The 26,976-nt window shown below is 41.2% G+C and overlaps 1 protein-coding gene across 2 annotated transcripts in view; it reads left to right on the forward strand.

Moving 5' to 3' along the window:
• The window catches only part of LOC116812531 (amphiphysin), a 250,192-nt gene that overhangs the window by 74,698 nt on the left and 148,518 nt on the right, over positions 1 to 26,976 (forward strand). For both annotated transcript variants that reach the window (XM_032758283.2, XM_058445610.1), the window contains exon 2: positions 25,223 to 25,303. In XM_032758283.2, the coding sequence (XP_032614174.1) occupies positions 25,223 to 25,303 (81 nt within the window). The remainder of the gene's footprint in view (positions 1 to 25,222; positions 25,304 to 26,976) is intronic.

Raw genomic sequence — 26,976 nt, forward strand, 5'->3', positions numbered from 1 at the left:
CTTAAGTGAAATAAAGCATGCAGCACCGTTTTTTGGCACAGCATAAGTATTCAGTAAGTGAAGTTGTGAAAATTAGACATCCCCAAGTGTCAGAGAGACAAGGTGGAACTTCCATTTGTTTCTTTATAGTCTGACTCAGGGTTCTAGCTGGTCATGTGAGCCTATTGTCAGTGAGGGCTGACTGGGGCGTATTGCTGGGATCCCTGGCTCCCCATTTCATCGGGAAACCCAGTGTGCCTGACTTTCTTCCAGGGCATTCTGTAGAAACCACTGTCTGTTGTTATCCTGCCTAAAAATTAGATTTACACCTCATCGTCCTTCATCTATATTCGCCTTGTGTGGGTGAGCTGTAAATGAGGCAGGACTTTGACTGCCCTGTTATTTGCTGTTGCCATAATCAGGAGAGAAGCTGAAGAAATGCGGCTGGGTAACTGGTTGTGATTTCAGTAGTGGGCCTGCTGGGTTTGCCCACAGGCCGTGTTGCAAAATGCTGGCAGCTGGCAAGCTGCATACTTTGTGGGCCCCTAGGAACCTGAGAAGGCTGGAAAACACATGAATTATACAGTTTGACAATGTGAACACGGAAAGGGCATGTCCTTTGTGACTTTAGTTTTTCATTAAATGAACTGTTCTTGGATTCAGAATCTATATATAAATTTCCTTATGTCTCACTGTTTCCTGTTTGGTATGTCGCTGCCAGTATAGATTAAAAGGATTGACTACAAATAGAAGAATGCAAAATAAGCTTCTTTCTGCAGGTCTGTTTCTCGCATAGGTGCCAATTGCAAAAACAGGACACTGTTATTTTCTTTCATCAATTGTCACTCTAGATGCATTTTGTCCCTATGTTGACTGGCCTGGGTCACCGGAGTCCATTGTGTCAGCAGGATGTGTCTCAGGACAAATGCTGAACCAGCACCAGTGTCTTTCTAAGGCAACTTTCTTCGAGATGGGAAAATGGTTACATAACATGTTGTTTTACATCTCTTAACCTACAAACATTCCATTAAAAGGAAATGCTTTATGTCTTTCTCAACCAGACGTTTACTAACCACCTCCTCCCTCCTTCCCATCATTATTCCTGTCTTTCCCACCATCTTGCAGACTAAAAATACTATTAATCAGTGTTTAAAACTGTTCCTCAGATTTAATGTTTGGCATTGGAGACAACTCCTTAGGTCCAGAAGAGTTTCAATTCTCTGAGTGAGCCAAGATGCAGTATAAAACCAGACCCCTAATTGCAGAGCTCCATTGCCAAAGGCTCTCTCTTTGGAATCCCAAACAATGGATTTTGGCCAGGTGCACTCCACCTGCTTCTGTCGCCTGTGGGTGGTGCAGAACCCCTGGTATATGGCAGCCCCAAACCATCAGTGCATCGCCCTTGAGCTGTGTGTTGTGGAACCAGATCAAGAGCCATCTGTTACGTGCTCTTGATTAGATGGACTTTCTCTAGAAACTATGATTAGAGTGTTCAGGAAGATTCTTTACTTTAGCACTGAAGTCAAGATGGAGCATTCTGAAAATTCATAGGCAGCTTTGTGGTCACTTTGTCTTGCGGTTTTTACCTCTTAAATGTTTCATGAATCTTTCTCTTTTTTCCTTTCCTGTATTTTTCTTCATGTAACATGAAATACTTTTTTTTTTTTTGGATACAGGGCCTCATTGTCACCCAGGCTGGAGTGCAATCCTCCCACCTCAGCCTTCTGAGTAGCTGGGGCTACAGCATGTGCCACCATGCCTGGCTAATTTTTTTTATTTTTAGTAGAGACTGGGTTTTGCTATGTTACCCAGGCTGGTCTCAAACTCCTAGGCTCAGGCAATCCACCTGCCTCAGCCTCCCAAAGTGCTGGGATGAATTACTATTTAAAATTATTTTATTTAAATTTTTTTAACTGTCTCTCACAATAGAATATAAATTCCATGGAGGAGGGCCTTTGTCTTGTTCACAGCCATTATCTCCAGAGATTACAGCAGGGCCTTGTGTATTAGTCTGTTCTCATGCTGCTAATAAAGGCATACCAGAGACTGGGAAACTTATAAAGGAAAGAGATTTCATTGACTCACAGTTCAGCATGGCTGGGGAGGCCTCAGGAAACTTACAATCATGGCGGAAGGGGAAGCAAACACATCCTTCTTCACGTGGCAGCAGCAAGGAGAAGAATGAGTGCCCAGTGAAGGGGAAAGCCCCTTATACAACCATCAGAACTTGTGAGAACTCACTCACTATCATGAGAACAGGGATAGTGGGAAACCACCCTGATGATTCAATTATCTCCACCTCATCCCTCTCACAAAATGTGAGGATTATGGGAACTATAATTCAAGATGAGATTTGGGTGGGGACACAGCCAAACCACATCACCTGGGTTAGGAACTACTATACCCATGGCTGTGATAACTACTATAGCTGTGTCACTTTCATGTAATCATGTGTAGTTTAAGTAGTTGTGGGATGAATGAGTGGATATAGCTATTCCTGCACCTTTATTCAGTTTCTCTTTCTTGCCTGCTGTTTTGTCCCATGCTTCCCTTGTTTCCCACCCCAAATCAGTCCTCTACACAGCTGTCCTGGACCATATCATCCCCTTGTCCTCAAGGGATCCCTGTTGCTCTTGGGAATTTGGTGTTGTGGTCCAGTGACAATGAACTGAAGCATAGTTTTATTCTACGCTCATGCTTCTCTTTCTTGCCTCTCTTTCATTCATTCATCCAAGTCAATTTGCTTAAGCATATGTATGCTCAGATACTGAACATAGTACCCAAGAGTTAGTTTTCCCCTCTTGCCATCCTCCGTCCCTCCCACTCTAGTAGTCCTCAGTGTCTGTTGTTACCATCTTTATGTCTAGCACATAATGGGGTTAGTGGTATACCAGACAAAGCCCTTTCCCTCATGAAACGTACAGTGGAATTGGGAAAGAGATATCAAATGAGGAACCAACTAAATAAATAATGTAGTGACATTTGCTGTGACGAAAAATAGAGCAAGGGGCAAGAGAGTGCAGGAGTGGAGGGTGGTGAGAATAATGTGCTTTCTCCTTTGCCAGAAGCACCTTTTCCCTTCCTTCTGCCTGAGTCGCTCCCAGTTATCCTCTAAGAAGAAGGCTGAAAGCCCTCCTTGACTGCGGGACTATGGTGAGTGAGGGCCTTCCCTGGTGTCTCCCCATATCTGGTGAGGGAGCCCGTCAGGTACACTGGGCTTTACACTTACTTCATTGCTGAAACCCCATCTCAGCTGTGAGCTCCTGAAGTCCTGGGCAGTTTCTCATTCATTTTTTTTCCTCTTATGCCCAGCAGGGTCTGGCATACAGCAGGTGTCTAATAACAGTAAAAGTTATGTAATGCTCACATCAGTGCTTCGGCCAGTATTTTCTTTAGGGGAACCAAAAGATAGCAGGAATTAGATCACATTTTTTTAAAGGTTGGGATGTTCTTTTCAAGGCTAAGTTTTGTTGAATAGCTTTCTTTTCCTTTTTTTTTTCAAATTAAAAAATATTAATTTTATCTTCTTTTGATTTTTATTTTTAATATTTATTTTATTTCTTCAAGTTTTATTTTAGATTCGGGGGTACATGTGCAGGTTTATTGCCTGGGTATATTGTGTGATACTGAGGTTTAGGGTACAATGGATTCTGAACATAGTACCCAATAGTTAGTTTAGCCTCCTTCTTCCCTCCTCCTTCCCCGCAGGCTCTAGGAGTCCCACTGTCTATTGTTGCCATCTTTATGTCCATGTGTACCCAATGTTCAGCTCCCACTTATAAGTGAGAACATGTGGTATTTAGCTTTCTCAATAAATTTTTTTTCTAATATCTGAAGTGTATATGCTTATAGAACATTTGGAAAACACTACAAATTATGAGAAAAAAGTGAGAAAACCCATAATTTGATCCCTGTTGACTTTAGGCAGTGGAAACATATTTGCTCATAGCCTTCAGATCTATCTAATTTTTATAATTTTCTTGTTATCATACAGAATTTTTCACATAGTGAAATACTGTTAATATTTTCCTCTGTTTATGAAGATTCTGGAAATGAATTTGTTATTAAGCCTAACATTCCTTATTATAATATTCCTTAGAACCTAACACATGGGAATTCTTTGAAGATGGGGCTGAAGTTAAATTCCTCCAGAGGAGATTTTTGTTTGTCAAGGCCAGCCCTTGCAGGTACCATCAATGAGGGGACTATGAATTCATCAGCTCGGGACTGCTTTATTATTTATGTATGTATGTATTTATTATTTTTAAAGACAAGGTCTCTCTCTGCCACCCAGGCTGGAGTATAGTGGCAAGATCATAGCTTACTGCAGCCTCAAACTCCTGGGCTCAAGCAATCCTCCTACCTGTAGCTAGGACTACAGATGTAAGCCTCCATGCTTGGCTAATTTTTTTTTGTTTTAAATTGTGTTAGAGATAGGTTCTCACTGTGCTACCCAGGCTGGTCTTGAACACCTGGCCTCAAGCGATTGTTCACTGGTCTCCCAAAGACTGCATTAAATGAAATTCTCCGCTTGAGTTTCTAACTCTTGCCCTGACATGGGACTGTGGACCTCAAATGCCATGGGCAATTTGTGCTCAACACTTCAAGGAAAGGGTTTCTTTCCACTTCCCCCAATAGCCAGGTCAAAACAGGCAACTTTTCTTTATGCGCTCCTTCTGGGGACAGGTATAATTCTAATTCACCATTTACAGGTAAATTAATTCACATTGAAAGTGTAACCCCTTGGGGTCTTAACCTTATGCAGGTTAAGGTTGGGGAGAAGAGGGTGTGCGTCTCCTGGTAGACTTCTCACTCTGGCTTAGCTGTATCTAAACTTTATCTCTGATTAGTCCCACCAGTGCAGCTGTCAAAACAGTGGGAGATGCCCTCTGGGCTAAAGCCTCCCAGACCATTCTATTGGCCTTGTGGAATTCCTGACTTTCTGCTAGCTCAGCAATGCATTGAAAACAATGCTTATATTTTGTCTGGAAATTTTGAGTTGGAGAGTTGTTCTGGGTTTCTAGCCCACTCATAATGTAAGAAGTGGAAATGCCAGTAATATATTTACCTAACTATTTTTGGATATTTAGTTTGTCATTACTGTTTTGCTATTATAAGTAAAGTATTTATAATGAACATTCTTGTAGTCTTATCTTTGGGCATATCTTTGATTATTTTTTAAGCATATTTATAGAAGTAGGATTGCTGGGTCAATAAGTATAGACATTTTAAAGGATTTTGATAAATGCTGCCAAAGTGTATTCCAGAAAGACTAAATCAAATTGTGACTTCACAAAAATGCTCATTTATTGATTTTAGCCTTCTAGAGAACATGATTGTGAATTCTTCTGAGACATACACATGGAGCAGACAGGAAGGCCCAGGATGCATTTGAAGTTATTTGAGTTTCAGATTTACCTAGTTATCTACTGAATTTGGGAAGCCGCCAGAAATCATAATGTGCACAAATCCAAGATTCTTTATGGGCTTCAAAGGGAAAGAGGCTTGGGTGGGCTTGATGAAGATGCCCAGAATGTGGCTCTGTGCATCTTCCTGGTATCAGGAAGCTAGTCCTAGCCAGGTAGGGGAATTGGAGGAGTGTGGACAATGGAATGTGATGTGGCAGAAAGGATGCAGCTGGGGCTGCGGGTCACTAAGGCCCCCAGCACCTTATGAGGAGTGCTCTTTTGGAGGCAGAGTCTGGTGATGCTTAAAGAGCCCCAGCTCTTTGGTTGTAAATTCTCTAATAAGCTCAATACTCTTAACAACTCTGGTGAAACCAGGAAATGATCTGTCTTTTTTATCTGTAGCCCAAACCAAACTCTTTTTTAGCCTGCAGAGTTGGAGGATGAGACTCCAAGCATGTGATTCCAGCCCTGCCCAGAGGGCTTTGCTATGAAAACCAACAGGCTCCAATGTGTGTCAATTTGAGTTTTGGAGTTTTATTTTACAGAAATCAAATTTTGTTAGTACTCAAGGCCCCATGAAGTATAGTGAAAGCTCAGGAGGACAATATTTAATCTGAATAAATATCTATTGTCCTTCCTTGGGTGCAGGCTTGTTTTGCAATTAGGACTTTAGAATTTTAACTCAGTGTAATGTATATTTAAATGCACACTGCTTGGCGTGCTTTAAAATGGCATGTGTGAACCCTCAGTAACCTATTTCCAGACATCTTTGTTTATTCCGTGACCATGTATATTTGCATGTGTGTTTTAAAACTACAAAAAGGTTGTCTGCAGCCCCCTTGGGTTCAGGATGGGTACACTGGAGCAGCGATGATCCCCAGGGCCAGAGATGGTCTGGGACTCTATCAGCCAGCGCTCGGCAGGCAGGAAGCAGAGTTCAGCACAGATGGTTCAAGAGGCTTTACTGCATGGAGTGTTTGTGGAAGTGTGGGAAGTGTTAAGGAAATCAACAGTGGAGTTGAGGCCCCCAAAGACCAGTAACAATAGCACGAAGCTATAACCACTGCAAGGCCGGAAAAGGCAAGGAGAGAAAATGGCACAGCTGGTCCCAGTGAGATCAGAAGTCATAAAGGAGAGGTCTCCAGACAGGTATGAATTGACCTAGGGACTGCCAGAAATAGTTCAAAGCAGGATGGAGCAGGGCCTGACCTTTCCTCTCCTGCTGGTGTCTCTCAATGTACATGCATTTCACAGATAGTTTTATTTAATTAGTTGTCACTTGCATCATGAAAGAGTGATAGAGAAAGAGAAGAGGAGATGAGAAAACTTTAGCTTCTACTTGGCAGAGTGGGGTCGAGGTCATGAACCTTCTCCAAAGCTCTTCCCCTCCCTTATTTGAGCCTGGCTGATACTGAATTATTTACACAGGGAAATTAATAGTGCTGATGTATGCATCCCAGTAACCTGACATACACCTGGCAGGGATTATAATGTAGAGATTGTGTTTGGGCACAAGTGGTCTTCAGGACCCTGATTGGAGATGCAGGTCAGTAAACAGAGGAGGAAAGGAGGCTCACAGAGCCTTGGTGACTTATTCCAGGTGATAGAGCTTGCACTTGGCCAAATCAAGACATCTAATTATTAGTTCATGTTGCTTACTTCTGGGTGTTGTATAAATTGGGTATTAAATTAAAATAATTACTCCTAAGGAATGTGCATAGGGATTTGCCCACATCTGACAAATGAGAGCAGTTCTGGTGCTCATCCAAATGATCTGTGCAGACCTCCTGCATCAGAAGCCTGCCAGGTGGTCCTGATGCCAGGCAGGCTGAGGAGCTCTGTTTCTGAAGTGCAGAGGGTCCTGGGGTCTGGATCTCTATGGTGTGGCCCAGAGTTCCCTCCAAGTCCATTTGGTACAGATTAGTCTTGCAGGATACTCATTTTTGACAAAAGGGTTCTCTTGTCAGAAAAGAAAAATTGGAGAACACTACATTCTTCATCTTCCTCTTGGAGATTAAAAATGTACTTGGCATATTAAGTCTATATGAAGTTTTCTGGTTTCCTGGATAATTTTCTTTGAGAGTGAATTATTTAAATTTATACTTTTTATCTTTTGTTTTTCCAACTAGTTATGTAACCCTTTAGTTTGGCCTTTAACACTCAGGAAAGTGTATGTCCACTCCATATTCTAAATTACAAAGGAATTTAGGAATTTAAAAGGAAGTGCATTTCAGTTGCTCACGCACCCATGTTAATTCCTGAGTGTGATGCAGACATTTCTTTACTTTTCCAATTTTCTAACAGTTTGTTGCTTAACATTTCATAGGCAGCCTACCTGGGATGTGCAGCCATGGATATTTCTCTCGCTCATTTTTTCTGTTTCTCTTTTCCTCTCTCCTCTTTCCTTAGCATCCCTTTGGCTGTTCACTCACATTTCTGGGTCCATGGGCCGTGGGGGAAGGTATTTGCACTATTTAGGTCCTGGGCATCCTTGGAGGATGCGTAGCCCTTCAGACTCTTTAGACAGACACTTATACAAAATGAAAGTTTCTCCTGCTAATACTGGCCACTTTTCACAGCATAATGTAAGTATACATGCTAACAAAGTCTGGGGACTCCTAATAAGAGGTGAGGAGGGAAAGGAAGAAAGAAAGAAGGCAATAAATGATGGGGAGAGAAAACCTGCATTTACTTCAATTGTAAATTTGAAAGAAGGATTGACTATTCTTCCTATTTGCAGATGCTCAGAACTGGGCAGACATGGTGCCTTGTTCATAGCCACTTGCTGAGGAGGGATTTGGTTGCTGATTGCTCCTTAGGTTTTGGAGGAAGAAGTGAAGATTGGTTCATTGTTAATGGTGCTATGGCACACAAGATAGGGTTAAAGCCTATTTCTTATTTTATGTAAAAAGTCATCGTAGGAAATTTGACATAGATTTGCCTGATGTTAAAATCCCCTGCTTGTAATCTGAGTTGCTTGAAACACTGGTTCTGAAATCCAAAACCAGATGCGGCTCCTCTGGTTTCAGTTGTTGTTTCCGCATGAAAGGACAGGATCATCCACAGGGATTTTGAGCAAGCCACTGATGGTTTATCATTTTGGGTCATGGTCAGGAATAGCTTCGTGGATGTTACTGTTTCATTTATGTGAAGTTTTTGAATGTCACTGAGCCAAGAATTCAAATTTAATTCACATTTTTACGACAAAAATGTGACTAATCAGAATGATTCCACTTCCTATGGAGATCTGAAGAGTCATCTTTTTTATAAAAATCTAATTGTGATGGCTTCATCAAAATGCAAATTAAACTACAAACAACCAAAACCCAGCCAACCATCCAAAACACTTAACCATTTGGAAATATTTCCATCCTCTGCTTTAATAGACATTGGAGGCATGGAAAGGTGCGTGGTGGGAGAGGGAGGAAGGATGATAAATTACCTAATGGGTACAATACACACTATCCAGGTGATGGTTACACTGGAAGCCCAGACATCACCACTGTGCAGTATATCCATGTAACAAAATGACACTTATATACCTGAAATCTATAAAAATAATTTTAAAAAAGAATGAGGGAAATGCGAAACAGAGATCATGCATGTATTTTAATAACCAGCATTTGTGGTGTATCCTGTGATCATTACAGCTTCAATCTGATTATCTGATCTTTGTCTGCATCAACATCGAATGCCCAGAATAATGACGTTGGTTCCTCCATTTACCTGTAGGGCTTGACATTGAGTTTGTAATTTAGAACAGGCTTTCCAAACTTTAGTGCACAGATGAATTGCATGGGAATCTTGTTAAATTGCAGTTTGTACTCTGCAATAGGGCCTGAGATTCTGCATTTCTAGCAAGCTCACTGGTGAGGCTGATGCTGGTGTGAGGACCCACTTTAAGTGGCAAGGATTTAGGGGAGGAAATGTAAGGGAATGAAAGGATTTCATCAAATAAAGAATCAGCATACTTACTGCTTCGTACATTCATCAAGATGACCAACTTATTCTTGGAAGCTATGCTATAACAAGAGTTGGAAGTGTTTACTCCTTTCAGATAACCAGGATGTTGTACTGATGAGACAACATTCTTTCAACGTTCTAACTAATCAAATATTAAGTGTTACAAATTATGGCTTTAACAGATACATAGGAGTGGAATAACAAAACCTAAATTTTAGAAAGCAAACATATCTTGATCATTTTAAATAGAAGGCAGAGAAATACTTCCATATTATTTCATATAATAAGATGTGGAACCAGTATATCTAGTGAATCTAAAGTAATTATCTTGTGAGAATGCAGTCCATAGAGAAAGGTTTTGTCTTAGTAACATGGTTGGTCATTTTTCTGAAAACAGTCCAGCTTTTTTCTACACTGATTTTTATAATACCTTACAGCCCCTGTGCTTTATGCCAAGACCACATGTGGAATTTGATTTCCCTGTGGACATGAAATAAGGCTCATAGGAAGTTAGTTGTTTGTTACTATTTAGTTTTACTATGCTTAGTCTTTTCTAGGTATTAAAATAAAAGGTTTTGAATGAAACTACCTTTTTAGCAGGGCAGAAATAACTCATCATATTTTCAGTTTTGTATTCTGAAAGTTGGGCTTCTTGTCTCTGAAGAGCTTTGGAGTGGGATGTAGCATCCTTTCTTTATTCTCCTTTTTTCCAAAAATTGTTTTGACTATTCTGCATCTTTTTCCTTTCCAGGTGATTTTGAGAATTAGCTTGTTAATTTCTTCAAAAGAGCCAGATCTTATGTACCTTGTCTCTTATGTACCTATGATATTGGTTGTGATTACCTTGCATTCTCAATGGAGGAAAATCAACATCTTACCAATAATGATGAAGCTATGTTGTGTAAACTTTTGTGATAAGTCTTGCAGTCATTAAAAGGGGAAAACAACTTCTGCCCTTTTGATACAGCAGCTAGAAAGAAATTATTTGGGCAGATAGTGAGGGTAAAGGAGTCCTCAGCAAGGCTTCCCTTTTAACAAAAAATAAAGCCCCTAAATCATTGCTTTTCTAAAAACAATCAGCCTGAAAAATCGAGCTGCCAACATAGATAAGCAAGCTGGAAGCTCGCACAGGTCGGCAATGTCAGCATGACGGAATGTCGGCAGCTGTGCCAATAGAAAAGGGCTACCTGAGAACCAGCCATGTTCAACATGGAGGATCCGTCTTCTGTTTCTTTGTTACCACAGTGAAAAAGCAGACAACGTGGCACTGGCCATGTAGAGAACTCAGCTGCATCATAAAAGATTAGGGTGAGGCAGCCAGCTTGTTTGTGCACTATGCAAACGGCACACCTAGTCCTAACCAGTTCTTCACATGTGCAAGTGGCACACCTGATCCGACCAATCTTTTGTGCCCTATGTAAATCAGACACTGCCTTCTCAAGCTCATCTATAAAATCTGCATTTCACTGTGGACCAGAAGACCTGCTCCGGACCCCCTCTCTCTGCAGCAGAGAGCTTTTCTCTTTCTTTCGCCTATTAAACCTCCTCTCTTAACCTCACTCCTTGTGTGTTCATAACCTTGATTTCCTTGGCGTGGGACAATGAACCTTGGATATTACCCCAGATGAATGATACCACTTTATTTTAGATACCTTCAGTCAAAGGACATGTAAAAGGAAAATTAATCTCAGGACCCCAAAATCACTAAGCCAAGGGAAGAGTCAAGTGGGGAACTGTGTCAGGCAAACTTGCTTCCGTTTTATTCCTAAATAACATAGCTATTTAATACAAAGATAAAAAAGCTGCCTACCTCCCTCAAAATTTGCCCACAAGGGGCCAGGCGCAGTGGCTCAAGCCTGTAATCTCAGCACTTTGGGAGGCTGAGGCAGGCAGATCACGAGGTCAGGAGATCGAGACCATCCTGGCTAATATGATGAAACCCTGTCTCTACTAAAAATACAAAAAAATTAGCCGGGTGTGGTGGTGGGCACCTGTAGTCCCAGCTACACGGGAGGCTGAGGCAGGAGAATGGCGTGAACCTAGGAGGTGGAGCTTGCAGTGAGCGGAGATCACGCCACTGCACTCCAGCCTGGGTGACAGGGCGAGACTCTGTCTCAAAAAAAAAAAAAAAAAAAAAATTGCCCACAAGGAAATTCCTAGTAGGCAAAGGACAGACAGAACTCAGTCATCACCCTGAGGCTCACATGAGAGAAATGCATATATCGATTGCTTCCACTGCCCTATTGTTTCACTAAGCCAGTGAAGGCGTAAGTGACTATTTCTGTAAGTTGTATATTCAGTGGAAGTCTAATCAGAAACTCAAAAGAATGCAACTGTTTGTCTCTTCTCTACCTATGGGCTAGAAGCCGCCTTCTCCACCTCAAGTTGTTCTGCCTTTCCAGAGGAACCAATGTACATATTACACGTATTGATTGATGTCTCATGTTTCCCTAAAATGTATAAAACCAAGCTGTGCCCCAACCACCTTGGGCACATGTCATTAGGACCTCCTGAGCCTGTGTCATAGCTTGTCCTTAGCCTTGGCAAAATAAACTTTTTAAGTTGACTGAGACTTGTCTCAGATATTTTGGGTTCACAGCTGAAAACATCCTACTAAACACTTTTTAATAATTATCCTTTGTCAACTGCAGGGCTTATATTCCTGAAAAGTGTGTGATTGGCAGACCCCATTGTTGTGGGATTAGTATACTCCGGCTTGCTTGGCATGTAAGTTGTTTTGGTCTGGTGAATTGTACCGGTTTGTTTCTGCACCGTTTCTACACTGTAACGCACAGTGATGCTTTTTTAGGAGTGTGTTGGATTGTTTTAATTCATTACTTCTCATAGTTTAAGGGTACAAAGGTAGTGGAAGATTTTGAGCTAAGAATTTTGAGACCCAAATTCTATTTCTAGATTCCCTGTGGGGAGGGTTATGGGAAACCAGCGAGGGATCTAGGGGCAGTGGAGGCTGCTGGGGACATTTTTCCCCAGGCCTAAAAGCAAGGGGAGGGAGTTTTTATCAAAACATATGGAGAGGAGATGCAATTGTTGGGGCCACCTGAAAGGCAAGAGGACGAGATGGCTGCTGGTGGTGGCTGGCTGGGAGATAGCCAGGGGAACCAGAACCCCAGGCTCTCCCTCCTCCCACCTTTGCCCACCCTTGCATCTCCTGCTGATGCTTGCCATTGGTTGAGACTAGAGGGAAGCCAGAGGGTCTGGGCAGGATGCGGTTCTTAGGGATTAGCTTCCTGGAGCACCCAGCAATGTGGAGAAGGGTGGAGAATGGATCTGGAGGGGCAACTGGAGAGAATGCGGCATAGAAGTGTCTGCCAGTATTTACAGATAGTGTGAACAGCTAGTGAAATGCAATTCCATTATCACATTTTACTTATCTGCATGCAAGGCTGGTAGGTGTGTTACCCAGGGTCACCAGAATAGAATTCTATCCTTCCCACCCATCTATCATGCAGTCATTCTTATATCCCAAACACTGCATCGTAAAACATCCCCCTCCGGATACCCAAATAGTAAACAAGAGAATGTGATGATATTGCCCAAAGCACATACTGGTAACAATATTTCTTTGAAGTCCCAGTTTTATTTAAAAAATTCCTGCAGGTTTCGTATTCAACTTTTTATTATAAAATGTCCATGTTAATCATATGAACATGGAAATTTCAGTTTGAGAAGCTCAAATTAAATCTGAAACATAGGTCTCCTACAAAATAGTGTTTAATTTTTTTTTTAGAAACTCACTTCATGCAGATCAGACTTTAAAACAGCTGTGTAAAGTGGAAAATCAAAGCACAGATCAAAGTATAGAAATGTATACAAAAATAATTAGTGCTTCACAAATTCATTCATTTGTCTGTTTATTCATTTGTGTTGATTGCCTGTTCTGCTGGTGAGAAGTATTTTCAGCTTTTGGCACCCAGAGCTGGAAACTGTGTGCTCTGACAGAGGCAGCCTCAGATAGCCAGAAGGGGCAGCATCTCTCTGCTACCTTCCATTACCCTCTGTCCAGGTTCTCAAGGAAGGTTATGAAGGCACTCAGAGTTCCTTCTTGAGCAATCTTTAGAAAATGACCACATGGACAAACTGAACTGAAAATACTGTGTCCAGCCTTCAGCTAGGAGTCATTACCAGAGGAAGTAGGGTTTGGTTTTGTGGTCTATTCTCCGGTTCACCCTTCTCCTGCCTCGCCTCTCGATTTAGGAATACAGGCCCCGCTCGGCCGCTAATTTTTTTTTTTTTTTTGTGTTAGCCAGGATGGTCTCGATCTCCAGACCTCGTGATCCGCCCGTCTCGGCCTCCCAAAGTGCTGGGATTACAGGTGTGAGCCACCGCGCCCGGCCTGTATCAGGTTATTTTTATTTTTGGATCAATAAACATTAAAGATAGAAACCATCGGTGAAATTGCCTTTGTGATCACGCACATCCTGCTGGATCTGTTTGAAATCTTTGGTAATTCTTTTTTTTTTTTTTTTTTTTTTTTTTTTTGGCGCAATCTCGGCTCACTGCAGGCTCCGCCCCCTGGGGTTCACGCCATTCTCCTGCCTCAGCCTCCTGCGTAGCTGGGACTACAGGCCCTGGCATTTGGGGCATATTGCATGGCTTTTGGGAGACCAATTAAGAACCTGTGGAATTTTGGTGGTACCTCACTCTGAGATTGTGCAGAACATCTACCAATCTGAGATTATGCAGAATGTTTTTTCAAAAGTTATGTAAGTACCCTGTAGCCTATCTCTTTTTCTTCATTTATGATGTGTTTGTGAGCCAAATTACCAAAAGGCATCATTTAATAAAAACAGGAAGAAAGTTTGCTCAAAGAGGATGGGTGGCCCTCCTGATGTCACTCAGTGGCCCCAGGTAGGACTGCAGTGGAAATTTTGGTGTGAGAATTCTGGTCACACTATTCTTTCCACCAAAACCAAACCAAATCAAAACAGCCCCGCCTCTGCCCCAAACAAACTGAACTTTCAAATAGCTTGAAGTCTTGAAAATAAACCTTAAGGGGGAAAAAGCAAGCTGTTCTTGGTGTGAAGCCGGATCCACCCTTAATCCCCAAGCCCAGATTTTGCTATTCAGGAAGACAGGTATTAGCAGATCTGATGGAGGGATTTGGTCAGGTTTGAATGGGGTCACATGGAAGGATTCCATTTCCTGCTGCTACAAAAGTCTGCCCAAATGTGAGAAACCACCAGTAAAGATGATTTCTAGGAATGTAGACCACCACTCTAGGCTTTCTTGGTTGCATTGGCAACACTGCTGGCACATGTATGGTTCTTGAAATTATAGAATTGCTCAAGAGACACTTACTGAGCTACAGGAAGAGAGTTGCCAGAAAATAATTCTCTAAGCACAGATGTTTCCATAGACTCTACAGTATCCCTTTAGCTCCAAAAGATCCATCTGTATCATAGAAAGTCGAAGATGTGAGCTTGGCCAAACACGTAAGAATCTCTTAAGAATCTCTTCCATTGGATCAACTGGAAGATCTAAGTTTCCTGTCAGACCTTTGATATTGCAACTTAAAGTGAAGATAATGAAGTCAAGGAGAAAAGAAAGAATAAACCCTCGTTAAACACTTTTCAGATCAGGCTAGGAGCTTTTGCTTGTGTTCCCACTTAGTCTTCTAGAGTTGGTATCCTCCCATTTCTAAAGATGAAGAAACTGAGGCTCAACCAAGTTAAACATTTTGCAAAGGTTATCCAGCTCTCAAAAGTGATCAAGTGAGGCCCAGTTTTGTTTGATATTAGCACTTATTTTCTTTCCACTTGTACCCATGAAGTCTGTTAAAATTCAGTGGTTCTTCACCTTACAGAAACCAGGAGACCCTTCCTCCCATCCTGATAAAAGGCACAGCCATATTATATTAGCCACAATTCCAGGCGATTCCTGGACATCTTGGGATCTGTTCATGGACCCCAGATATAGAACCCGGTATCTAGAGAGAGGCCATGGTCATTTGTGTTTTCCTGCTGCTCCTATGAGACACCTTGGTGGCCTGATCCATAATATTCTTACAAGGAGGGGATGTCCTCTTTGGCCTTTTGCTCATCAGAAGCTAATTAGGTTCCTCTAAGTGATGACAGAGTAGGGAGAACATATATTTTGTATAACTTGCTTCCTCTCCTAGGGTATTTGAATTAATACAATAACCTATTTGGGAGGGAGATGATGTCATATAGTTTCCATTTAACAAAAGTATTGATCAAGCAGTTATTACGTTTGAGTTCCCGCCAATATGATATGGTTAGTCAGAGTAGAATCTAAAATAGAGGAAAATGACTTAATTGTCAAGGGGAAAGTAGAAGAGTGTGGTCACCAGGCTGTGTTTCTTTCTCTGCTTCTGTTTTTACGGCATTGTAGTATAGTAGTTAGAAGCTTACCAGTTTCCTCATTAATTAATGAGTGAAAAAATAATCATTGATTGATACATGTTCACATTGTACTTTATGGGTATTGCGATTTCTTCCTTTTTTCTTTAACAGTATTCTTTGAGACTCTGTAGACGGATGAATAGTCTTTGGTATTTTTCAAACAGAATCACCCCTGGATTTTTTTTTTAATAGAGATTCCTGACATTATTTCCCATGGAACACATTTTGGGAAACACTATTCCAGAAAGATCATGGTAAGTCAGAAGGGTAGCTGAAAACCAAATCCTAGCCTTACATAAACTTGGTTACATACCAGCTGTATGACGGAGATCAATTACTTCACCTCTCTAATTTTCAGTTTTCTCATCAGTAAGATGAACATAATCATAGTAACCTAACTCACAAGATTATCAGGAGGATTAAATACATTTTTAGATATAGGACACTTAGATCTGTGCTTGATATATTGTAAATTTCCATAGGTGATAGCTAATAAATTAGAGAATTATAGATTTAGTAAAGTGGGCATTTTTTATAAGAGAAAGAAAAGCAAGAACATGTTCTATCTATCTTCTTCATCTGTTTCATACCCATCATCATAAGCAGCCCCTTCTTGCCTTAGGGAACTTACAGCTCCCATTTGAAATCCTGGGTAGAGTTTTGTGGAATTTCTACCTGAGTCAACATCTTCTTTAATATTTGTACAGCAGGTCAGTGTTTTTTTATTTTTTATTTTTTTGAGATAGGGTCTTGATCTCTTACCCAGGCTGAAGTGCAGCAATGCAATCATAGCTCACTGTAGCCTCAACCTCCTGGGCTCAAACAATCCTCCTGCCTCAGCCTCCCATGTAGCTGAGACCACAGTCACATGCCACCATGCCTGGCTAATTTTTTTTTTTTTTTGTGGGACAGAGTCTTGCTCTGTCACCTGGGCTAGAGTGCAGTAGCACGATCTCGGCTCACTGCAACCTCTGCCTCCTGGGTTCAAGTTGATTCTTCTGCCTCAGCCTCCCAAGTAGCTGGGACTACAGGCACATGCCACCATGCATGGATAATTTTTATATTTTTAGTAGAGACAGGGTTTCACCATATTGGCCAAGCTGGTCTCGAACTCCTGACCTTGTGATCTGCCTGCCTCAGCCTCCCAAAGTGCTGGGATTACGGGTGTGAGCTACTGCACCCGGACAATTTTTCTTTTTTAATTTTTGTAGAGATGAGGTCTCGCCATGTTTCTCAGGCTGGTCTCCGACTCCTGGGCTCAGGCAATTCTCCTGGCATGGCCTCCCAAAGTGTTGGGATTACAGGAGGTCAGTTTTTACATTGCTAACTCATCTTTTATTGGTCTAATGGATAACTGACATGAGAACTGCCTGAAGAATCTGTATAAAGCAATCAGGAACACACCCATTATGTGGCGAATTTCCCAAATGTAGAACCCTCTCTGGCTTTTGCGGCCACGTATGTTTACACCAGCTCTGATGCAGGATAGATTGCTACCAGTGTGGCAGATGTAAGCTTTCTCTCAAACATCTGGCTGGTAGTATATGGAGGATCCCTTTGCCTGGCTAAGGAACGTGAGGACTAATTTACATGATCTAAAGAGGTTGGAGATTCATTGCATTATCCTGTGCAATAATGACATGAGACAGTGCTCTGTTTGTGAATGGGGCCACTGGAGAAGGAAAATCTGGTGTTTATCTGAGTTGCATGGGATGACTCATAGGCTTTAGCAGACTTCCACTGGATTTTGGTATAATTATTATACTCTGGGTTGGATACTGAGGATATCAGGTTCATGAAAAAGTAATTCTGGGACAAGGTGACTCAATCTGGAGGGAGTGCTAGCAGGCACCAACTCCTGGAGAAGAGGACCATCTTGGATGCTAGGACTCAAAGCTTTGCCAGGTCAATATTCCTCAAGCTATTTTTCCCCACCAATATTTTTTTTTTTTCTCTTGAAGTCAGAGGACTAAATGTCCTGAAATTGAAAGGATTAGGAAGGAGAGAAGAGAGCAGCATTCTGCAATATGATACCTTTTCAGGTAGATGTGTGATTGGAAAGCAGCCTTGGCGGGTGCTTACTGCACTGCCTTTTAGGGCCCTTCTCACTTACCTCTGTTCCCTTCTAGGGACTAAATTTCCTTTTCTCCCTAGTTTTCTAATTCCCAGTTGCCTCTGTCCCACTTAGGATAAACCTACTCATGTATGAGACATGTAATTTCTCTACTGTATGTCATTCTCAACCTTTTAAAGTCTGAAGGCCATTCAAATGGGACAGAGGCTGTGAATATTCTCTCTTATCTATTCTTGTTTACTTTCCCAGAAGTGTTTCCCAGAATTGGCAGGAAGGCTCATGCCGGCCTCAGAGGCTTTGATGATTTGATGGCTAATGCACTGTTAAAATCTACCAAGGTAAGAAGTAGATGTCATAGTGGTACAGAAATAAATCCCCCAGAGGGGAAGCTGGAGGACAATGTGAGGACCTTGAAGGCCCATGAACCACACCAGAAGATGCATTTCTAGTGTTTCATCTTAGTCCTCTCACATTAGAGCAAATTAAATCCACTTCCTTAAGTCCTGACACACACTCGGAAAGAGGTCAAAGGACTAGTACCCTGAAGTTTGGGAAACAGTGTAGGACGTGCCCAGCAGGAAGCTTTAGGACAAGCAGCTTACCTCCCCTGATGGCCTCTCTCCAGTCGTAAGTTATGGGACTTTGTAGTGTTAGGGTGAGCACAGGATAAGAACTCTTGATGGATAGGTGGGTATATGGACTGATGAATGAATGAATCATCTGGACATGGGCACAAGTGGAAGACCACCCCTCCATGTCCTGTTCAGAAGAGGCCATGGCCTTCTGATTTAGTTTACTCCTGATTAACTACATGGAGAATGTATACATTATTTTATGTGCTCTTCTTTTTTTTTTTTAAGAACAGAAAGTGTGAAGAGAGAGGTGTCTCCTTGTTAAAGAAGACTAATTAAATTGTATGATTTTATTCTTGACTTTTAGAGTCTGGCTCAAGGAAGCGTGAGTCACCCAGAGTTGGAAATTTGTCTAGTTGGAGCCCTCATCCAATGGATGAATGCCGCTAAGGCATCTTGGTGGCCAACCCTGCCGTCATTCTTGTCTCAGTAACAAGCCATGCCTGGCCTTCACCTTGAACTGCTTTGTGGCCTGCAGCCTTTCCTCTCATCAACTGCCCCATTTCTGATTGTAGGACTAGCTTTTTTTTTTTTGCTTGGGGTCACACCTTCTCATAGCTTGACTTTTCTTTGATCTTTTCCCCTGATTAACAGAAGTTATTTCTGTGTGGAATGGAAGATTGTGAACTTTATCTTTGACTTAAAATGCCAACCACTTTTTTGAAAGCTGCCAACACAATATTACACTCCTAATTTAAAATGATAAGAGAAGGCAATTATTCTTTTACTATAGTAGGATTTAGTTTGTATTGGACTATGAAGACTTGAAACTTGATCAGAATTTTGGCTTTATAGTATGGAGAAACTGCCCAAGCCAAAGAGTTCTAAATGTTTAGGGACTTTACTTGGGCACTTTATATACAAGCAATTGCCCTAAAAGAGAATGTGAAGCCCCTATCATCGGGGCAGCCCTTGTAACCCAAGCTGAGGAGCTAGCTGCCTTAGGAGAGATTGAAAGAGGATTTAAGACGAAATATTCCAAGTTACCATATTCCTGCTTTTCCTTCCTATTTAATTTTTTACTTGCCTATGTCGTGATGTCTTTTAGGACTAGATCAGAACTTCTGAGCTTGGGGTGAGGGTCGGAGGAGGAGTACACATCCCTAACAGAATATGTCAGAATCTCACTGAAAGGAAGTGGAATTTGAAAAGCTTATTCAACGTAGTGTATTATTTTGCATTTGAAAAACAGCAGCACTAAAAGTAACAACAAAAATCTTACTGTTTCAAAAAACTAAAGTGTCAATGTAGATGAAATTGTCTTTGAAGTAAAAGATTCAAGTCTTAAACCAAAATGCACGAGGCACTGAACTTTCTTCCTTTTGCCTGTGGGTGGAAGATGTGTCATGTTGATGTCAAAATCTGCATATCAAATACATTAATACATAGTAATTCTCCTGTAATATCAACAGTGTAATATCAACTGTTCAGGTTTAATTGGTGTTTTCAACACTGCCAAAGGAGTGGTTAATGAGAGAGGTCATTTAAATTATCAGCTCACTGTCAAATATTCGTTACATAGAGCAAGGCAAAAGATATTTTAGTCATCTCAGTTCTAGATTTCACCGTCTTTGGTGCCTTAAGATCTTTTCTATATAGCAGATCAATCTTCCCACCTCCATTGAGGCTGCTGGAGAAAAATCACAAAACTGCTTACATGTAGGCAACTGCACATCATGGTCTTTGCTTCAGTGGGGCCTTCAGTTTCGTCTAAAATTCATGCCATGTGTTTCTGGTTCTCATCTTTTCCAGTTCCACATCTGAATCACTCCCCTCTCCTTGGGACCTTTCCTGTGACCTCACCCCACTGCTGCTCAGCAGATGATCTGGTCGTTTACCCCACAGGAGAGATGGATCTGCTGTGTGTGCATTCATTCCAATTTGGCCTTTACACAGGCAATCTTCCCTGCCTTCTCAGAAATCCTTCATGTTTCTGAGGAATGGCTATGCCTCCTCCTGAGCAAGATGGGTCCTTTCTGGTGAATCTGAAATGCCACCATTGCCACCCCCTTTGCAACTTTTCTTACTGTGTGACACCCTTATAGCTCTTGCCTCCTTTCTTTGATCAGTTCTCTCTGGCCTAGGAACAGGGTCAGGCATTGCTCCTTTGATTCTTCATGCCCCCAAGTTCTGGAAAGAGTACCTACTTGCTCTTCCAATTCCTCTCCTCCTATTTGCTCAATCTACTGTGATATGTTTTCTGACTGCCATTCCACTAATAGCCCTTGGCAAGGACCCCAGGGACCTTCTAGTTCCTAAATCCAGTGGACACTTTCAGGGCTTTTGGTTTTTAACTTGCTTGAGTTCTCTGTAGCAATTGAAACTGTCTCCTCTGGTTTCCATGAATTTGCTCCTGGTTTGACCATACCTCTGGGTCCCCAGTCTCCTGTCAAGGATTCTCCTCCTTTGCCCATTCTTCAAATATTGATTTTTCTGGACTGTCTTTGGCCCACTTCTTTCTGTACATCATATTTTCTCTGGGCTTTCTTATAAACTCTAGTAGCTTTACTACCACCATACTCCGGTGATTTCCAAAGTATAACTGTAGCTCAGAGCATCTCTCAGAACCTTGGCCATATCATGCTATTTACCATATCTCTACCTGGATGCCGCAGAGCTGTCTCAAACCCTGCATGTCCAAAATGATGTGTAATTTGTTTGAAGGAATCAATGCCTACTCAGTCTCTCCCACAGAAATCTGAGGTCATCCTTCACTCTGTTCTGTCCTTCATCTCATAAGCCATTATGTACTGTGCATTATATTTCGTAAAGATCGATCTGTTTCCTAGCTCCGGTTCTGTCATTTATTGCTTGGACTATTAAAAAGCCTCTTAACTGGTCTCATTATTCCTATCTTGCCTTCTTCTAATCTTTCCCTAACATTGTCACCAAGGAGTGCAGACATCTCTATGTGTCTCCCTCCAGAGAAACACTTCATTGGCTCTCCATGGTCTGTATAAGAAAATCGAAGTTCTGAGTCTTGCTGCCTAAGCCTTTCTGTAATCTGCCCCCGCCTATCACGCCACCCTTGTCCACTCCAGTTCCACACCTCCCACCCTGGACTTGAATACTACTGAATGATCACAGTCCCTAGAATGCAGCCTGTTATTCCTGCAGCCTCTTAGCGCAGTGTTTGACACACAGTCTTTAGTAAATATGAAGAGGATTTCTTCTTTGCTCCTGTTCATTGTGATTTGCATTCTTCCCTAGGGAAAATGTCTAACATAATAAATTTATTATGGATTCTCAGAATAGATTTGAAATGTGACTTAGTCTATTTACCTGTTTGATGAGTAAGTCTCTTCTCTGGAACCCTAACTATTGGTTAAGCTCATATAACTTCTAGAATGGTGAGCTCATTAACTCTAGCAGCAAACTGTTTAATTTCTAGAAAACTTTGATGAAAATTTTTTGTAAAAACAAATTTTTAATGCACTTTTTGCCTGCTGATGTGAGTTTTGGGTCTTCCTGGCAGAGCAAGTTTGATCCTTCTTTATTGTGATGGTTCTTCCAGTGTTTGAGGATGGCTGTGCTCTTTTCCTTGGGTCTTCTCTTCTCCCTGCTGATATACCAAATCATATCAAGTGTTCTTCTCATCACATAGTATCAACTCTCTTTGCCTTTTTGAGAGCTCCTTTTTTTTGGCTCCAGATTTTCTGTGTATTTATGTGTTTACCAACTTGTCCATCTCTGAGAGCGTCCAGGACCACTTTCCTGATAGCTGTTAAGCTTTGTTGGTGCAGACTGAGATTACATTAGATGCTTTGGCAGCAACATCACTTTGTTGGCTCATATTGATGATCTGTTTAAGTCATCCCTTACTTCTAATTAAGGGTGGAAACCACCCATCCCTAACATCTGTCTTGTTGTATTTTGGTTGAAAGTTGAATAATAAATCTGGTGCTTATACAGTTACGTTTTTGTCCTAAATTTTATCCTTGTTGAATTTCATCTTGTTAAAGAAGGTCTTTTGTGAATCCTGATTCTGGTCATGTAACATTTTCAACACTCCCTGGCTTTTTCTCAGTATAAGCTTATACATTGGTGAAGTTCAGTGGGGTTAGATAAAAATAACTATAATAATGATAGATGCTATTTATTAAGCATTAACTATATGCTGGTCATCATAGCTTAGTATTTCCATGTGTATCCTTGGTGGTTCCATACAACACTGTGAAGTAGGCACTATTAATAGCTTTATCTTACATATGAGCCACTCAATCAGATATAGGTCCCTTCTGGTTGCCTCTGGAAGTCTTATTTTCAGTTGATATTGATTTGCTTATCAATATTTTTTGATGGGAGTTTTTTTTTTTTTTTTTTTTTTTTTTGCTGGGAGTTTTTAACCAGCTACTAACACATCCACTTGTACTAAAATCTAACATGTACATTTCTTACAAAAACTCTATAGTGTGATAAACTCTTGTGTATTTATGTTAACGAATTTTCTTTTTACTTTAACCATTGAGAAAACTGTGGAAAATATAGAAAGTTATAAAGAAGAAAATAATGATCACCCTTAATCTTATCATCCAGAAATAGCCACTATTGACTTTTTAACATAGTTATAGTCTTTTTACATGTGTACAGGATTTCATGTTTCTTATGTTTATCAATTCTTCCCTAGTTATAATGCCCTATTCTTCCAAAAATGGAGTGTATTCTGCTCCACCTTTCTTTTTTTTTTTTTGAGATGGAGTCTTGCTCCGTCACCAGGCTGGAGTGCAGTGGCGCGATCTCGGCTCACTGCAACCTCTGCTTCCCAGGTTCAAGCAATTCTCCTGCCTCAGCCTCCCGAGTAGCTGGGATTACAAGCGCGTGCCACCACGCCCAGCTAATTTTTCTATTTTTAGTACAGACGGGGGTTTCACCATGTTGGTCAGGCTGGTCTCGATCTCATGACCTTGTGATCCACCCGCCTCGGCCTCCCAAAGTGCTGGGATTACAGGCATGAGCCACCGCGCCTGGCCTCCACCTTTCAAAGAAACCCTGATATAAGTGACAGGAGAGTATTAGTTAATACAGTGATTATATGTCCTTTTAATATTTATGATACTAGATTCCTCCACCTTCTGAAAATAATACATTTACAATGAAAAATAACATATTTCATATTACTTACATGTAGTATTGGTTTGTGAAATGAAATTGAGTGATATTGAATAATTGGTAATACATGTGTGAATCTGTATACAATTTTGTTTAAAATATATATCTTTGTTAATGACAGTGAAAAGGAAGAAATACTAGCACATTTTATGAACAACTATTTTTAGAATAGAATACAAAATCATTTTTCATTTAGAATAATTACTTTTGCTCCAAAGAAAATTGACCTCTTGAAGAAATCTGCATGGACCCTGACTTATTGGGTAACTACTTTGATATTTAGGTTTATTTATTAATATAACATTATAAATGTATCTTGGGGAAATATATGAGCTATGAAAACGTCTAGTTAAAAAAGAGATGTGTATCGTTTATTTTGTTACGCAGGAAAATGAGTTCTTCAAATATTTCTAAAGTATATTAGTTATCTTCCTTCTGCCCTACTTTTTAAAGGCAGCGAGTACAATTTGTTACTTATGTCCTCTGTCCCAAAGAGACTGTATGCTGTGTCTTTAACTTATCCTTGGTTTGTTATTTGTGGACCTGCCTTGTCTGTTCCGCCAAAATATACACTTTTTAGGATCAAGTGTTGGGGCCTTGTTTTTTAGTATTTCTGGGTGACTCATGTTTAGCATGGGGCCTTGTGTATCCCATGATTTCTTTGAGTGTTTATTGAGTTGAAGGGAGTATCAGAAGATGGTGAGATGGAACTTACCATCATCCTGGCTTCTAATATTGTCCCTATGAAGTAGATCAAGGGTCCCCAAACCCTGGGCCTTGTACTGGTACCAGTTTGTGGCCTGTGAGGAACCCAGCCACACAGCAGGAGGTGAGCAGCAGGCGAGTGGGCATTACCGCCTGAGCTCCACCTCCTGTCAGATCAGCAGCGGCATTAGGTTCTCACAGGAGAGCAAACCCTACTGTGAACTGCACACGTGAGGGATCTAGGTTGCAAGCTCCTTATGAGAATATAATACCTGTTGATCTGTCACAGTCTCCCATCACCCCCAGATAGGACCATCTAGTTGCAAGAAAACAAGCTCAGGGTTCCCACTGATTCTACGTTATGGTGAGTTGTGTAATTATTTCATGATATATTACAATGTAATAATAATAATAGAAATAAAGTGCACAATAAATGTAGTGTGCTTCGGTCATCCTGAAACCATTCTCCCCGCCACCCTCTGGTCAGTGGAAAAATTGTCTTCCATGAAACTGGTCCCTGGTGCCAAAAAGGTTGGGGACCACTGAAGTGGATGAATGCTTTAGTCAGACAGCTTTGGTCTACTGTTCACAAGCAGTTGAGTACCAATTATGCATTCAGCATTGTGCCAGATGCTTTGGACAAAAAGACAAATAAGGCATAGCTTCTGTCTCTAAGTCACGCACAGCCTGCTAAGGAAACAGTTATATAAAGAAATAAGTGCAGTGTAGCACAACACTTGCTGAAAGCCACACAGCCTGTGAGGGGCAGGACTGGGATTCAGTTTTTTTTTTTGTTCAACTCCAGAGCTGCTGAGCCAGGATGCTTCCAGAACAGAAAACCTAGAAGTGCTGATAGTTTTTGCTCTACTCCTCAGAGTAAAACAACAGCCTTGCTCCAGTAACAGAAAATGCATATCTTTCTTTGAAAACATTATTAAATTAAACCATTTTGTTTTATTTTCAAATTAGGTCCTCCAGAAGCTGGGGAAAGCTGATGAGACAAAAGACGAACAGTTCGAAGAATATGTCCAGAACTTCAAACGGCAAGAAGTGAGTCCATTTGTTTAGTTTCTGGAGTGGGAAATGGTTTAAATGTGTTTGTGTCTTAGTGTATAAGTAAAATGCATTAAGATTAAAAAAAGAATAGGTGGGGCCGGCACTAACTTGAGAATAACACTTGCTAATTCTGTAGAATGCCCTATGGAAGATGGGGAAAAGGCCATAGAGAGTGGGTTTTGGAATCCCAGGAGATAAAGACTCTGCTGTCCTGGACTGTTTTAATTTTTTATTGTATTTTATTTTTTGAAACAGGGTCTCACTCAGATTGCCGAGGTTGGCGTTGCAGTGACACAATTTTGGCTCACTGCAGCCTTGACATCCTTGGACTCAGGTGATCCTCCCACCTCAGCCTCCCGAGTAGCTGGGATTACAGGTGTACGCCATCACATGTGGCTAATTTTGTTGTGTTTTTAGTAGAGATGGGGTTTCTCCATGTTGCCCAGGATAGTCTTGAACTCCTGGACTCAAGCGATCCACCCACCTAGGCCTCCCAAAGTGTTGGGATTATAGGTGTGAACTACCAGGCCCGGTCTTGGACTACTTTAATACAGATGACTGATCTATAGGAATGCTGGTGTTTCTGAAGATTTATATTTCATTGAACATAAGAAAAGCAGTAGATTAACACTTCTGGTAAATGACCTTAATTGTTGCATGCTTCAAGAGCATGCATTTGCAACAGGGATTATACTAATATCTTCCCTAAGGGGCTGAAAATTGGTTCTTGGTGGGTGAAGAAAACTTTTTTAGTGTATAAAGCATAGATAAACATACATTAGATAAACAGATATATAGTATACTTATGGTATTAAAATTTTACAAGGGATGTAATTCGGAAAAAAAAAGTCTTAAAAGACTCCTTGGGGAGATGACAATGAAAAAGAGGTTGAGAAACAGATTGTGATGTTTGTTCCTTTAGTGTATGTGTTTAACAGACACGTGGATATAGAAGCTATTTTTAAACTATGTCTTGATCTCTAAGGCTCGGATAATTGGCTAGAATATCTCTCTTTAGTTAACACACATAAGGGCTGGGGAGGGGAAGGTAGGAGTGGGGCCCTCTGAGGTTAGAAGCCTCAAATCTAGAGATCATCTTAGAGGTGGGGTGGGAAGAAGGCAGGCCGAGAAGGGCTTGGGAAATCGGGTTTGGGCATTATAAAGTCAGATTACGTGGGGAACAATATAAGGACATGGATCTCTTTTCCTGCTGTCATTGGAGCTACCAGTGTCCACAGAGAGAATTATGGCCTCAGGGATGACACCAATAATGGGAAATCATCACAGGTTTTATTTTGCCCCTTTGCTCCTGACCTTGGAGGTTTCTTTCTTCCATTTGTGTATCAGGGTTCCTGCTGTTTCTCTCACCAAGACATTCTATTTCTTTTCCTTACCAAGAGGGGTTATACATTTCAGCGGGTGTGGAGGCAGGTAGATCAGTTTTGCCAAAATGCGTCCCTGAGTGTCTCCAGTTTCATCCCAAGACTAAGGGTTGGCATGTGCAGTAGGTAGTCAGTTTACCACGAATGGGATAGCAAACATGTTCTATCTGAACATGAGAAAAGGGAGAGGGGAGCTGGAGAACAAAACAGTAATGGAGAGAAAAATTGATCATGGCCAAATGAACAAATATTACAGAGAGCTTTGGCTTAATAAAGGTAGAAAAG

Source organism: Hylobates moloch, unplaced genomic scaffold, assembly GCF_009828535.3.
Source record: "Hylobates moloch isolate HMO894 unplaced genomic scaffold, HMol_V3 SCAFFOLD_1, whole genome shotgun sequence".
NCBI lineage: Eukaryota > Metazoa > Chordata > Mammalia > Primates > Hylobatidae > Hylobates > Hylobates moloch.